Genomic DNA, 13861 nt, shown 5'->3' with positions numbered 1-13861 from the left:
AAGAATCAACAGCATTTACATCAGTTACATATGAACTCATACACAACTCATATAAACGTTCAGACCAGTGGCTGTCAGTCTATGCAGATGATGTCATGATTCATTTGATGATTTTCATTTGGTCTTTTTCATTTTCATGTTTAATTCCTGTATTTTTCTGTTCCAGCTGCTTGAGGAGAACATTATCAAGTTTGTGAAGAACGAGCTGAAGAGCTTTCAGAGGGTTCTGAGTCCAGATTACCCAGAATGCTTAGGGAGTCAGAGTGAGGATGAGGATGTGTTGGCTGGTGAGGATGAAGAGCAGAGGAGGAGCAGAGATGCGTTAGTGAAGATCACAGTGAACTTCCTGAGGAGGATGAAGCAGACGGAGCTAGCTGACTCTCTGCACAGCAGTAAGACCATTTAACAGCTTTAACATGGTGGAAAGAGGAATCTGTACACTTACTAACTACACACACTCAAACACACATTTAGTACTGAAAAGTGCATTTATATTCGTTAACCATTAAAGGTACAAAGTGGTTTCTAATAGCTGTAGTTAGAAGTTTGAGCCAAGTGATCCTGAAGTCAAAGTGCAGTTAAATAATGTGAGTTAGGAGGCTGATTATGGTGCCTGGAGGTTCAGAGGAAACATCTCTGCTCCTCCACCAGAGACCAGGGTTCAGCCCCCCACAGACAAGTTTCCTCGGCTCGTGTTCTTGTTACAGCACTGGGGCCTCCTACTGATCAGTCTGTCTCAGTGTCTGCTTGTGTTTACATCCTCCCAAGTCCAAGCGTCAACAACAAGTAGAGCAGACGAGCTGATCACATCTAAACTGGTAGAAGAAGGACATGCAAATGAAAACAAGTAGAGTGTTACTTCTTTAGTTTACTGCTCTAATGACAAACTTTCCTCCTCCTAAATGTTCAATTCCGTTGCTTTTTTACACTAAAGTTTATCTTGTCTTCACCATGTTTCCCTCCCCATTGTCTGTTCATCCAGGAAGTGTTGCTGCACTGTGCCAACGTAAACTGAAATCTAAGCTGAAGCAGAAGTTCCAGAGTGTGTTTGAGGGGGTCGCTAAAGCAGGAAAGCAAATCCTTCTGAATGAGATCTACACAGAGCTCTACATCACAGAGGGAGGGGCTGGAGGGGTCAATGATGAACATGAGGTCAGACAGATTGAAGCAGCATCCAGGAAACCACAGGGAGCAGAAACAACAATCAGATGTGAAGACATCTTTAAAGCCTCACCTGGAAGAGATCAGCCAATCAGAACCCTGATGACAAAGGGCGTGGCTGGCATCGGGAAAACCCTCTTAACACAGAAGTTCACTCTGGACTGGGCTGAAGGCAAAGCCAACCAGCACATCCAGTTCACCTTTCCATTCACCTTCAGAGAGCTGAATGTGCTGAGAGGGAGAAAGTTCAGCTTGGTGGAGCTTCTTCATCAATTCTTTACTGAGACCAAAGAAGCAGGAATCTGCAGCTTTGAGGAATTCCAGGTCGTCTTCATCCTTGACGGTCTGGATGAGTGTCGACTTCCTCTGGACTTCCACAAAGGTGAGATCCTGACTGACGTTAGAGAGTCTACCTCAGTGGATGTTCTGCTGACAAACCTCATCAGGGGGAAGCTGCTTCCATCTGCTCGCCTCTGGATCACCACAAGACCGGCAGCAGCCAATCAGATCCCTGCTGAGAGCGTTGACATGGTGACAGAGGTCAGAGGGTTCACTGACCCTCAGAAGGAGGAGTACTTCAGGAAGAGACTCAGAGATGATAAGCAGGCCAACAGCATCATCTCCCACATCAAGACCTCACGAAGCCTCCACATCATGTGCCACATCCCAGTCTTCTGCTGGATCACTGCTACAGTTCTGGAGGATGTGATGAAGAAGAGAGAGAGAAGAGAGCTGCCCAAGACCCTGACTGAGATGTACATCCACTTCCTGCTGGTTCAGACCAAACTGAAGAACATCAAGTATGATCAAGGAGCAGAGACAGATCCACTCTGGGATGAAAAGAGCAGGGGGATGATTGTGTCTCTGGGAAAACTGGCTTTTGACCAGCTGCAGAAAGGAAACCTGATCTTCTATGAATCAGACCTGACAGAGTGTGACATCGACATCACAGCAGCCTCAGTGTACTCAGGAGTGTTCACACAGGTCTTTAAAGAGGAGAGGGGACTGTACCAGGACCAGGTGTTCTGCTTTGTCCATCTGAGCGTCCAGGAGTTTCTGGCTGCTCTTTATGTCCATCTGACATTCATCACCTCTGGAGTCAATCTGCTGTCTAAAGATCAACCAACATCCATGTGGTCCAAACTATCAAGAGAGAAACCTACACTAAGACGTCTCCACCAGAGTGCTGTGGACGAGGCCTTAAAGAGTCCAAATGGACACCTGGACTTGTTTCTGCGTTTCCTCTTGGGCCTCTCCCTGCAGACCAATCAGACTCTCTTAGGTGAACTCCTGAAACAAACAGAAGGTAGCTCAAAGAGCAAAGATGAAACAGTCCAGTACATCAAGAAGAAGATCAGTCAGAATCTCTCAGTAGAGAGAAGCATCAACCTGTTCCACTGTCTGAGTGAACTGAAGGATCTTTCTCTAGTGGAGGAGATCCAACAGTCACTGAGATCAGGATGTCTCTTCACATACACACTGTCTCCTGCTCAGTGGTCTGCTCTGGTCTTTATCTTACTGTCATCAGAGGAAGATCTGGATGTGTTTGACTTGAGGAAATACTCTGCCTCAGAGGAAGCTCTTCTCAGGCTGCTGCCAGTGGTCAAAGCCTCCAGGAAAACCCTGTAAGTGTTTAGATCACACAAAAATCACACACAGTTTACACACACAAATCTATGGAACAAAAAAATAAATATTTAACAATTGATTTTCAGACTCAGTGGCTGTAATCTGTCCCGGAGAAGCTGTGAAGCTCTGTCCCCAGTCCTCAGCTCTCAGTCCTCCAGTCTGAGAGACCTGGACCTGAGTCACAACGACCTTTGGGATTCAGGAGTGAAGCTGCTGTCTGCTGGACTGGAGAGTCCGCACTGTAAACTGAAGACTCTCAGGTCAGGACTCAGCTGTTTGTGTCAGTCACCATTTAAATGTAGTTTTATATGCAGGTTGATGTGAGTGAATATACATTAAACCTGTAGGATGTTACTGCTGACATGATGCCAGTAAACTGAGATGTGAAAGGATCAAATGAAAAGACAACATGGATCATAAAGTCAAATGTTATTTTGCATTTAAATCAAAAATATCAGCATCAAGGTGCATTATGGGAACATATCCAACAACTCTACAAACCAGCTCCATGTTTCACCTAACTTCCATTTACAAAAGCTGTGTGTGTGTTCTTGTGTGTGTGTGTGTGTGTGTGTGTGTGTGTCTTCAGGCTGTCAGCTTGTATGATCACACAGGAAGGCTGTGCTTCTTTGGCCTTAGCGCTTAGCTCCAACCCCTCCTATCTGAGAGAGCTGGACCTGAGCTACAACAATCCAGGAGATGCAGGAGAGAAGCTGTTGTCTGCTGGACTGGAGAGTCGACACTGGAGACTGGAGACTCTCAGGTAAGGACACAACTAACAGACTGGACACTCTCAGGTGTGGACAGACTCCCTGTTGGTTGAAGGTTTTAAAAACTCCTTTTCCTAATCAATAATCAATAATGTGCTGCTGTCATTCTGTGTCTTCCTGTAGGATAGGTCATGGTGGACAGCAGAGGATCAAAGCTGGTCTGAAGAAATGTAAGTTTGATTTGACTTTGGTTCATCAGACAAACAAACTCTATGTTACTGCATCATTTCACCCACACACACAATTCAACATCAAAACTTGTTGTTGAAAAACTGAAGACTAAAATGAGTTAATAATGTTCTCATGTTAATATCTGATCTTATATCTTGTTATTGATTTTCTGTCCATCAGATGTTTGTGAACTGGAACTGGACCCAAACACAATGAACAGATTCATCAAACTGTCTGAGAACAGGAAGGTCACATATGTGAGGGAGCTGCAGTCATATCCTGATCATCCAGACAGGTTTGATTCCTCGGCTCAGCTGCTGTGTAGAAATGCTCTGACTGTTCGCTGTTACTGGGAGGTCGAGTGGGAAGGAGACGTTGACCTATCAGTGAGTTACAGAGAAATCAGAAGGAAAGGAGTCAGAGATGACTGCAGGTTTGGAGGAAATAATCAGTCCTGGAGTCTGAGATGCTCTGATTGTCATGGTTACACTGTCCGTCACAATAACAGAGTCACGCCCCTCAGTGTCCCTGTGTCCCCCTCTATCTCTCACAGAGTAGGAGTGTATGTGGACTCTCCTGCTGGCACTCTGTCCTTCTACAGCGTCTCTGACAAACTGATCCACCTCCACACCTTCACCTCCACATTCACTCACACTCTGTATGCTGGGTTTGGGTTCTGGAAGGAAGGTTCCTCAGTGACTCTGTGTGATGTGTAGGACACACAGACACACAGACACACACACACACACACACGCACACACACCAATGCATGATAGCAATAGAAAAACCTTAGAATAGCCCTGCTGCTATATTCACCATGGAGGTGAGTCGTGGTTGACCTGTGATAGAGTCTCTGTGTAGGAGTCAAAGTCTAAACTAGGGGGGAAGTCCTCCAGGCAGGAGGACCTCAACACTCCTGCTCCTGCTCAACCTCCAAAGGAGAAACCATCTGGACCTACAGAGACACAAGACCACGGTCTCATTTATGACCTAAGAACATTTAAGTAAGTAACAGACTGTGATTTATAAGCTTGCACAGACTCACCGCAGCTCGCTGGAAGGTGACGGTGAGGGAGTGGGCTGCTGATGATGATGGTGATGCAGGAGAGGAGGAGGAGGACGAGTCCTGTGATGATCCCTGCCACCACCAAAGGAGAAACCATCTGGACCTACAGAGACACGAAACCACATCTAGCCACACCTGCACGTTTCCATAAAAGCTGTGAAAGTTAGTACTTCAAAGGTTATTTAGGCTTATTTTCCTTTTCAAGTGTTTTCTTTTCTTTTCTTTTCATCCTTCATCAGTTTCCTTTGTCTATGTTCTGTTTTGACCTTTTGTAGTCTCATATAACTCGCCTGCACAAATTGAACAACGCTTTCTATTCATGTTTTTGTGTAAAGAATCGTTTTAATGAGCCCATCTTAAATAAACTTTGCTGTGTATCTGAGCGATGGTGTGAATCATTGCCCTCCATTCTTCTCCTCACATCGCTGCTGTTACTGTTGGGCTGCAAGCCAACTGTACTGTTGAAGTGTGGATGTAAGAAGAGAGCCAGAGAGAGAGAGAGGTCATGATGATCTGACAGGATCACTGTGTCCTCATGTGGAATCACAATATCACTCAGAAATACATTCAATTAAAGGAGTCTGCTATTACTCATTCTATCATTGCTGTGTGTTGAAATTAAACCAGGACTTTGCACAACATTCTATTGGTTTGTGTGTTTTTTTGAAACTCTGAACTTTGAACGCTGGTCTGAAGATCATGGTGAACAGCGGAGGTACACATGGACACAGAGACTCAGAGACAAGGAGACAAGGAGACACAGAGACACAGAGACACAGAGACAAGGAGACACAGAGACACAGAGACACGGATCCTGAATCCAGGCATCAACCCAGTCCTCAGTGGGCTCCGGTCCTGTTTGCTCTCAGGATCTAAAGATTCCCTGGAAGATTCCAGGATCCATTCAGGACTGTTGGAGGCCCCTGCCCAAGACTCTCCTTAAGGATCCTTCACACTGAACCTAGAAACCCCTCAGAGATGTCCCCAATCAAATTAATGGTAGAGTTAATTAAATAATTGAATCTCTTATGGGATGTAGAACCTTCTCATTGACCCTTAGAATCTCAGCAGGGACTCGTAGAACATTCAAGAACCTCTGATCTCTGGAATCTTTTACACTAAAATCTACTCACAGACTGCTAGAATCTGTCCATGATTGTGGCTTTAAACAGTTTGATACGAGTTGCAGAGTTTCCCCTCTTCACAAACTGATGACATGAATGATGCTGAAACCCTCTGTCATCATTCATCACATCATCTCACTACTTATGGTTTGCTAAACACACACACACACACACACACACACACACACACACACACACACACACACACACACACACACACACACACACACACATACCCATTCTCTCTCTCTCTCTCTCTCTCTCTCTCTCTCTCTCTCTCTCTCACACACACACACACAGTCCACTGTCTGAAAAGAAACCATGGGGTGTTTTTGTTTTCTTCAGTCATTTAGCATTTTTAGTTCAGTTAGTGAGGAGTGACAGGCAGAGGGCCATCCTTTATACTTTGAGGCTGTCTTTCCAATTTGAGCGCCGCTCTTCCTCTCTTTTGGATCGATATATCAAGTTTCCATGATGTTTGTTTCAGTTCACAACTCAGTGTGTTGTGTCTGTGGGCCGTTGGTGTAGAGTGAATCTCTCTCTGAATGTCCTCTCCTTCTTTCTTCTTCTCCTTCTTCATAAAGGCTGTTGTTCCTGGTCTCTGGGCTGCTCAGGTCAGTCTGCTGATGAGAGCACGTGAAGACCTTTGAAACTTTGTTTATTGGTCTACAGTTAAATTTGACACACACACACACACACACACACACACACACACACACACACACACACACACACACACACACACACACACACACACACACTCCTTCTGGACTCAGACACTGAATTCAAGACATGAAATAGTGAGTAAGTGAAATTGTTCAGTTGAGGAAGAGGAGCAGAGGAAGACTGACGCAGTGTGAGTTTGAGCTTCATTTGATTGATTTGTATTCTGATCAATGTCTGATTGACACAGCGATTGATCTGATTGGCTGAAAATGTTTCTTTTTAGGCTAAAATAATATTTTATTTTAACTAAACACAGAGAAAGAATACACAAACCAGTGTGTGTGTGTGTGTGTGTGTGTGTGTGTGTGTGTGTGTGTGTGCGCGTTTATGTGTGTGTGCGTGTGTGTACTGAGAATAGAATACTGAAATGACAAATACTATTGACTCCATGTAAATACATTCACTGGCTGATCATGTTTAGCATCTATCAGTGTGATCAGCAGCTCATGTGATTGATAAAAAATACAGAAAGAGAAGAGACAGCTGTCAATCATCCAAGTATCTCTCCCTCCCTCTCTCTCTCTCTCTCTCTCTATCTCTCTCTCTCCAGTGAAGCAGCAGATAATCTCCAACATGAAAAGGTATCATTTGTTTGTTTGTTTGTTTACTTGTGTTCTTCATGCCTTCAGTTTGCTGTTTATACAGCTGTGATGTTTCACATTCAAACTGATTTGACAGCTGTGGACCAATGGACATGAACAGGTTTTTGACTTTGAGTTTGAATTCCTGACTGTTAGTTATGTCAGGGAGCAAATGTTGGGAGGAGACAGTTGTGTCTCTGACTGAGTGAAAATGAAGTGAAATGACACCTCTGTCCACCAGGGGCCAGCAGCAGAGACCTGAACCTGAACCTGAACCTGAACCTCCACATGGACCTGAGCCCAGCTGTGTGTCCATGAAGAGTGATCACTCTATGGGTCGATACGATGAGTTTAAAGCTCCGCCCACCACTGATCAGTAAGTGTTTAGTGACATTGACATGTCACATCAATCTGTGGTATAAACACACAAAGCATGTCTCCATGTTAGAGAGGGAATCATATATGTTATGTTGGAACACAAACATATTCAGTGTATGTACAGATTTACATACTGCTGTGTGTTGATGTTTAGAGAACACACAGACTTTGCTTTGTTTCCATGGAAATGTATTATTTTAGATAATAAAACAGTTGTATGTTCAAACCTGGATACAGAGTTTAATATTGATCTGTATAATAATATTGATGTTACTAATCTAACCAGGATTCACCAGCAGAGGGCAGACTCTGCTTTTCCCAGCTGTGTGTCCATGAAGAGTGATCGCTCTATGCTAGAACCTCTTACATTTGAAGGTGAAGCTCTCCCTGCTGGCCTAAGGTAAGGACTGAAAAGTTCTGTTTCGATGTCAGACTCTCAGAGCTATGATGTATATTTAATCTATTATTGATGAAACATGAATGCTAACATTTATAGTAACATGGCGTCTTTATTGTCCTGAAACAACACAGTCCTCAGCTTTAAAGTGCTGGTTAGCCACACACACATGTAAACACACTCAGGCAGTGCCAGCAGGAGCCAGTGGAGTTTAGCTCTTAAACCGTTTGACTGTGATGATTTATGACTGCACTTGATGGTAAAACTGTTCATCTCAACACACACTGTTCCAACCTGGTAAATGTATCCAGTGTGTTTTCTCCACAGAGTGAACCAGCAGGATCCAGAAGGTTCCAGGTTTCTGTCGGACCAGCAGCATCAAACAGATGTTGACCTCATATTTATGGTCTGTAAAGAATCAACAGCATTTACATCAGTTACATATGAACTCATACACAACTCATATAAACGTTCAGACCAGTGGCTGTCAGTCTATGCAGATGATGTCATGATTCATTTGATGATTTTCATTTGGTCTTTTTCATTTTCATGTTTAATTCCTGTATTTTTCTGTTCCAGCTGCTTGAGGAGAACATTATCAAGTTTGTGAAGAACGAGCTGAAGAGCTTTCAGAGGGTTCTGAGTCCAGATTACCCAGAATGCTTAGGGAGTCAGAGTGAGGATGAGGATGTGTTGGCTGGTGAGGATGAAGAGCAGAGGAGGAGCAGAGATGCGTTAGTGAAGATCACAGTGAACTTCCTGAGGAGGATGAAGCAGACGGAGCTAGCTGACTCTCTGCACAGCAGTAAGACCATTTAACAGCTTTAACATGGTGGAAAGAGGAATCTGTACACTTACTAACTACACACACTCAAACACACATTTAGTACTGAAAAGTGCATTTATATTCGTTAACCATTAAAGGTACAAAGTGGTTTCTAATAGCTGTAGTTAGAAGTTTGAGCCAAGTGATCCTGAAGTCAAAGTGCAGTTAAATAATGTGAGTTAGGAGGCTGATTATGGTGCCTGGAGGTTCAGTGGAAACATCTCTGCTCCTCCACCAGAGACCAGGGTTCAGCCCCCCACAGACAAGTTTCCTCGGCTCGTGTTCTTGTTACAGCACTGGGGCCTCCTACTGATCAGTCTGTCTCAGTGTCTGCTTGTGTTTACATCCTCCCAAGTCCAAGCGTCAACAACAAGTAGAGCAGACGAGCTGATCACATCTAAACTGGTAGAAGAAGGACATGCAAATGAAAACAAGTAGAGTGTTACTTCTTTAGTTTACTGCTCTAATGAGTGGGTGAGGCAGTGGATCAGTGGGTAGTGCTTCCGCTTGGGAACCGGAGGGTCGCCGGTTCAAGCCCCTGCCGAGGTGCCCCTGAGCAAGGCACCGAACCCTCAATTGCTCCCCCCTCTGCGAAGGGTGGTAATGTAATGTAAGTCGCTTTGGATAAAAGCGTCTGCCAAATGATCGTAATGTAATGTAATGACAAACTTTCCTCCTCCTAAATGTTCAATTCCGTTGCTTTTTTACACTAAAGTTTATCTTGTCTTCACCATGTTTCCCTCCCCATTGTCTGTTCATCCAGGAAGTGTTGCTGCACTGTGCCAACATAAACTGAAATCTAAGCTGAAGCAGAAGTTCCAGAGTGTGTTTGAGGGGGTCGCTAAAGCAGGAAAGCAAATCCTTCTGAATGAGATCTACACAGAGCTCTACATCACAGAGGGAGGGGCTGGAGGGGTCAATGATGAACATGAGGTCAGACAGATTGAAGCAACATCCAGGAAACAACAGGGAGCAGAAACAACAATCAGATGTGAAGACATCTTTAAAGCCTCACCTGGAAGAGATCAGCCAATCAGAACACTGGTGACAAAGGGCGTGGCTGGCATCGGGAAAACACTCTTAACACAGAAGTTCACTCTGGACTGGGCTGAAGGCAAAGCCAACCAGCACATCCAGTTTACCTTTCCATTCACCTTCAGAGAGCTGAATGTGCTGAGAGGGAGAAAGTTCAGCTTGGTGGAGCTTCTTCATCACTTCTTTACTGAAACCAAAGAAGCAGGGATCTGCAGCTTTGAAGACTACCAGGTCATCTTCGTCCTCGACGGTCTGGATGAGTGTCGCCTTCCTCTGGACTTCCACAAAGGTGAGATCCTGACTGACATTAGAGAGTCTACCTCAGTGGATGTTCTGCTAACAAACCTCATCAGGGGGAAGCTGCTTCCATCTGCTCGCCTCTGGATCACCACAAGACCTGCAGCAGCCAATCAGATCCCTGCTGAGAGCGTTGACATGGTGACAGAGGTCAGAGGGTTCACTGACCCTCAGAAGGGGGAGTACTTCAGGAAGAGATTCAAAGATGAGATGAAGGCCAACAGCATCATCTCCCACATGAAGACCTCACGAAGCCTCCATATCATGTGCCACATCCCAGTCTTCTGCTGGATCACTGCTACAGTTCTGGAGGACGTGATGAAGACCAGAGAGAGAGGAGAGCTGCCCAAGACCCTGACTGAGATGTACATCCACTTCCTGCTGGTTCAGGCCAAACTGAAGAGCATCAAGTATGATCAAGGAGCAGAGACAGATCCACTCTGGAATGAAAAGAGCAGGAAGATGATTGTGTCTCTGGGAAAACTGGCTTTTGATCAGCTGCAGAAAGGAAACCTGATCTTCTATGAATCAGACCTGACAGAATGTGGCATCAACATTACAGCAGCCTCAGTGTACTCAGGAGTGTTCACACAGGTCTTTAAAGAGGAGAGGGGACTGTACCAGGACCAGGTGTTCTGCTTTGTCCATCTGAGCGTCCAGGAGTTTCTGGCTGCTCTTTATGTCCATCTGACATTCATCACCTCTGGAGTCAATCTGCTGTCTGAAGATCAACCTCCAACATCCATCTGGTTCAAACTTTTAAGAGAGAAACCTACACTTAGACGTCTCCATCAGAGTGCTGTGGACGAGGCCTTAAAGAGTCCAAATGGACACCTGGACTTGTTTCTTCGCTTCCTCTTGGGCCTCTCCCTGCAGACCAATCAGACTCTCTTACGGGGCCTCCTGAGCCATACAGGAAGTAGGTCAGAGACGGAACAGGAAACAGTCCAGTACATCAAGAAGATGATCAGTGAGAATCTCTCAGCAGAGAGAAGCATCAACCTGTTCCACTGTCTGAGTGAGCTGAAGGATCTTTCTCTAGTGGAGGAGATCCAACAGTACCTGAGCTCAGGACGTCTCTCCACAGACAAACTGTCGCCTGCTCAGTGGTCTGCTCTGGTCTTTATCTTACTGTCATCAGAGGAAGATCTGGATGTGTTTGACTTGAGGAAATACTCTGCCTCAGAGGAAGCTCTTCTCAGGCTGCTGCCAGTGGTCAAAGCCTCCAGGAAAACCCTGTAAGTGTTTAGATCACACAAAAATCACACACAGTTTACACACACAAATCTATGGAACAAAAAAATAAATATTTAACAATTGATTTTCAGACTCAGTGGCTGTAATCTGTCCCGGAGAAGCTGTGAAGCTCTGTCCCCAGTCCTCAGCTCTCAGTCCTCCAGTCTGAGAGACCTGGACCTGAGTCACAACGACCTTTGGGATTCAGGAGTGAAGCTGCTGTCTGCTGGACTGGAGAGTCCACACTGTAAACTGGAGACTCTCAGGTCAGGACTCAGCTGTTTGTGTCAGTCACCATTTAAATGTAGTTTTATATGCAGGTTGATGTGAGTGAATATACATTAAACCTGTAGGATGTTACTGCTGACATGATGCCAGTAAACTGAGATGTGAAAGGATCAAATGAAAAGACAACATGGATCATAAAGTCAAAAGTTTCCTTGCATTTAAATCAGAATTTGTCAGCATCAAGGTGCATTATGGGAACATATCCAACAACTCTACAAACCAGATCCGTGTTTCACCGAACCTCCATTTACACAAGCTGTGTGTGTGTTCTTGTGAGTGTGTATGTGTGTGTGTGTGTGTGTGTGTGTGTGTGTGTGTGTGTGTGTGTGTGTGTGTGTCTTCAGGCTGTCAGCTTGTATGATCACACAGGGAGGCTGTGCCTCTCTAGCCTCAGCTCTGAGCTCCAACCCCTCCCATCTGAGAGAGCTGGACCTGAGCTACAACCATCCAGGAGATGCAGGAGAGAAGCTGCTGTCTGCTGGACTGGAGAGTCCACACTGGAGACTGGAGACTCTCAGGTAAGGACACAACAAACAGACTGGACACTCACAGGTTAAGACACAACTAACTGGTAAGGATAGACTCCCTGTCGGTTGAAGGTTTTTTTAAAAACTTATTTTCCTAATCAATAATCAATAATATGCTGCTGTGGTTCTTTGTCTTCCTGTAGGATGGATCATTGTGGACAGCAGATGATCAAAGCTGGTCTGAAGAAATGTAAGTTTGATTTGACTTTGGTTCATCAGACAAACAAACTCTGTTACTGCATCATTTCACCCACACACACAATTCAACATCAAAAACTTGTTGAAAAACTGAAGACTAAGCTGACTCAGCAGATTTTTATTGCTTTGCGAAAATGTATTTATAAAACAGGTAAATGAATGTTCTCATGTTTATATCTGATCTTATAACTTGTTATTGATTTTTGTCTGTGTCTTTTTCTGTCCATCAGATGTTTGTGAACTGGAACTGGACCCAAACACAGTGTACAGGTTCATCAAACTGTCTGAGAACAGGAAAGTGACATATGTGAGCGAGCTGCTACCATATCCTGATCATCCAACCAGGTTTGATTCCTTGGCTCAGCTGCTGTGTAGAAATGCTCTGACTGGTTGCTGTTACTGGGAGGTTGAGTGGGAAAGAGACGTGGATATATCAGTGAGTTACAGAGGAATCAGAAGGAAAGGATTCAGTGCTGACTGCAGGTTTGGAGGAAATAAACGGTCCTGGAGTCTGAGATGCTCTGATCATGATGGTTACACTGTCAATCACAATAACAGAGTCAAGCCCCTCAGTGTCCCCCTCTGTCCCTCACAGAGTAGGAGTGTATGTGGACTGTCCTGCTGGCACTCTGTCCTTCTACAGCGTCTCTGACAAACTGCTCCACCTCCACACCTTCACCACCACATTCACTCACACTCTGTATGCTGGGTTTGGGCTCTGCCGTTTACAAGGTTCCTCAGTGACTCTGTGTGACTCTGTGTGATCTGTAGGACACACACACACACACACACACACACACACACACACACACACACACACACACACACAGACACACACACACACACACACACACACACACACACAAACCAATGCATGATAGCGATCGAAAAACCTGTGAATAGCCCTGCTGCTATGTTCACCATGGAGGTGAGTCGTGCTTTACCTGTGATAGAGTGTCTGTGTAGGAGTCAAAGTCTAAACCAGGGGGAAAGTCCTCCAGGCAGGTGGACCTCAACACTCCTGCTCCTGCTCAACCTCCAAAGGAGAAACCATCTGGACCTTCTACTAGACACGAGACCACGGTCACATGGCCTGAGAACATCTAAGTAACAGACTGTGATTTATAAGCTTGCACAGACTCATTGCAGCTCGCTGGAAGGTGATGGTGAGGGAGTTCGCTGCCGATGATGATGGTGATGCAGTAGAGGAAAAGGACAAGTCCTGTGATGAGCCCTGCCACCACCAAAGGAGAAACCATCTGGACCTACAAAACACGAGACCACGGTCACATCTAGCCACACCTGCACGTTTCCATAAAAGCTGTGAAAGTTAGTAGTTTAAAGGTTATTTAGGCTTATTTTCCTTTTCAAGTCATTTCTTTTATTTTCATCCTTCATCAGTTTCCTGTTGTCTATGTTTTGACCTTTTGTAGTCTGAAATTACCTGCATG

At 44.9% G+C, this 13861-nt stretch overlaps 2 protein-coding genes across 2 annotated transcripts in view; both read left to right on the top strand.

Annotated features, from left to right (window-relative positions):
* The window catches only part of LOC142996610 (protein NLRC3-like), a 5420-nt gene extending 937 nt beyond the window's left edge, over window positions 1-4483 (top strand). The window contains exons 3-8 of the mRNA XM_076147583.1: window positions 167-392; window positions 983-2786; window positions 2877-3050; window positions 3380-3553; window positions 3684-3730; window positions 3912-4483. Coding sequence (XP_076003698.1) covers window positions 167-392; window positions 983-2786; window positions 2877-3050; window positions 3380-3553; window positions 3684-3730; window positions 3912-4447 — 2961 coding nt within the window. The 3' untranslated portion in view covers window positions 4448-4483. The remainder of the gene's footprint in view (window positions 1-166; window positions 393-982; window positions 2787-2876; window positions 3051-3379; window positions 3554-3683; window positions 3731-3911) is intronic.
* A 2259-nt stretch (window positions 4484-6742) lies between these two features.
* Window positions 6743-13277, top strand: LOC142996605 (protein NLRC3-like). Its single transcript, XM_076147576.1, is given in 11 exon segments — window positions 6743-6777; window positions 7198-7228; window positions 7470-7604; window positions 8331-8409; window positions 8583-8808; window positions 9593-11399; window positions 11490-11663; window positions 12030-12203; window positions 12356-12402; window positions 12641-12989; window positions 12991-13277. Coding segments are annotated over 10 exon segments (3183 nt in total). The 5' UTR covers window positions 6743-6777; window positions 7198-7220; the 3' UTR covers window positions 13175-13277.
* Window positions 13278-13861: the final 584 nt, after the last annotated feature.

Source organism: Genypterus blacodes, unplaced genomic scaffold, assembly GCF_046128005.1.
Source record: "Genypterus blacodes isolate CSIRO-AG114 ecotype Tasmania unplaced genomic scaffold, CSIRO-AGI_Gbla_v1 ptg000038l_1, whole genome shotgun sequence".
Classification (NCBI taxonomy): domain Eukaryota; kingdom Metazoa; phylum Chordata; class Actinopteri; order Ophidiiformes; family Ophidiidae; genus Genypterus; species Genypterus blacodes.
Note: the sequence above shows the minus strand (reverse complement) of the source record. Positions and strands in the feature narration are given on the sequence as shown.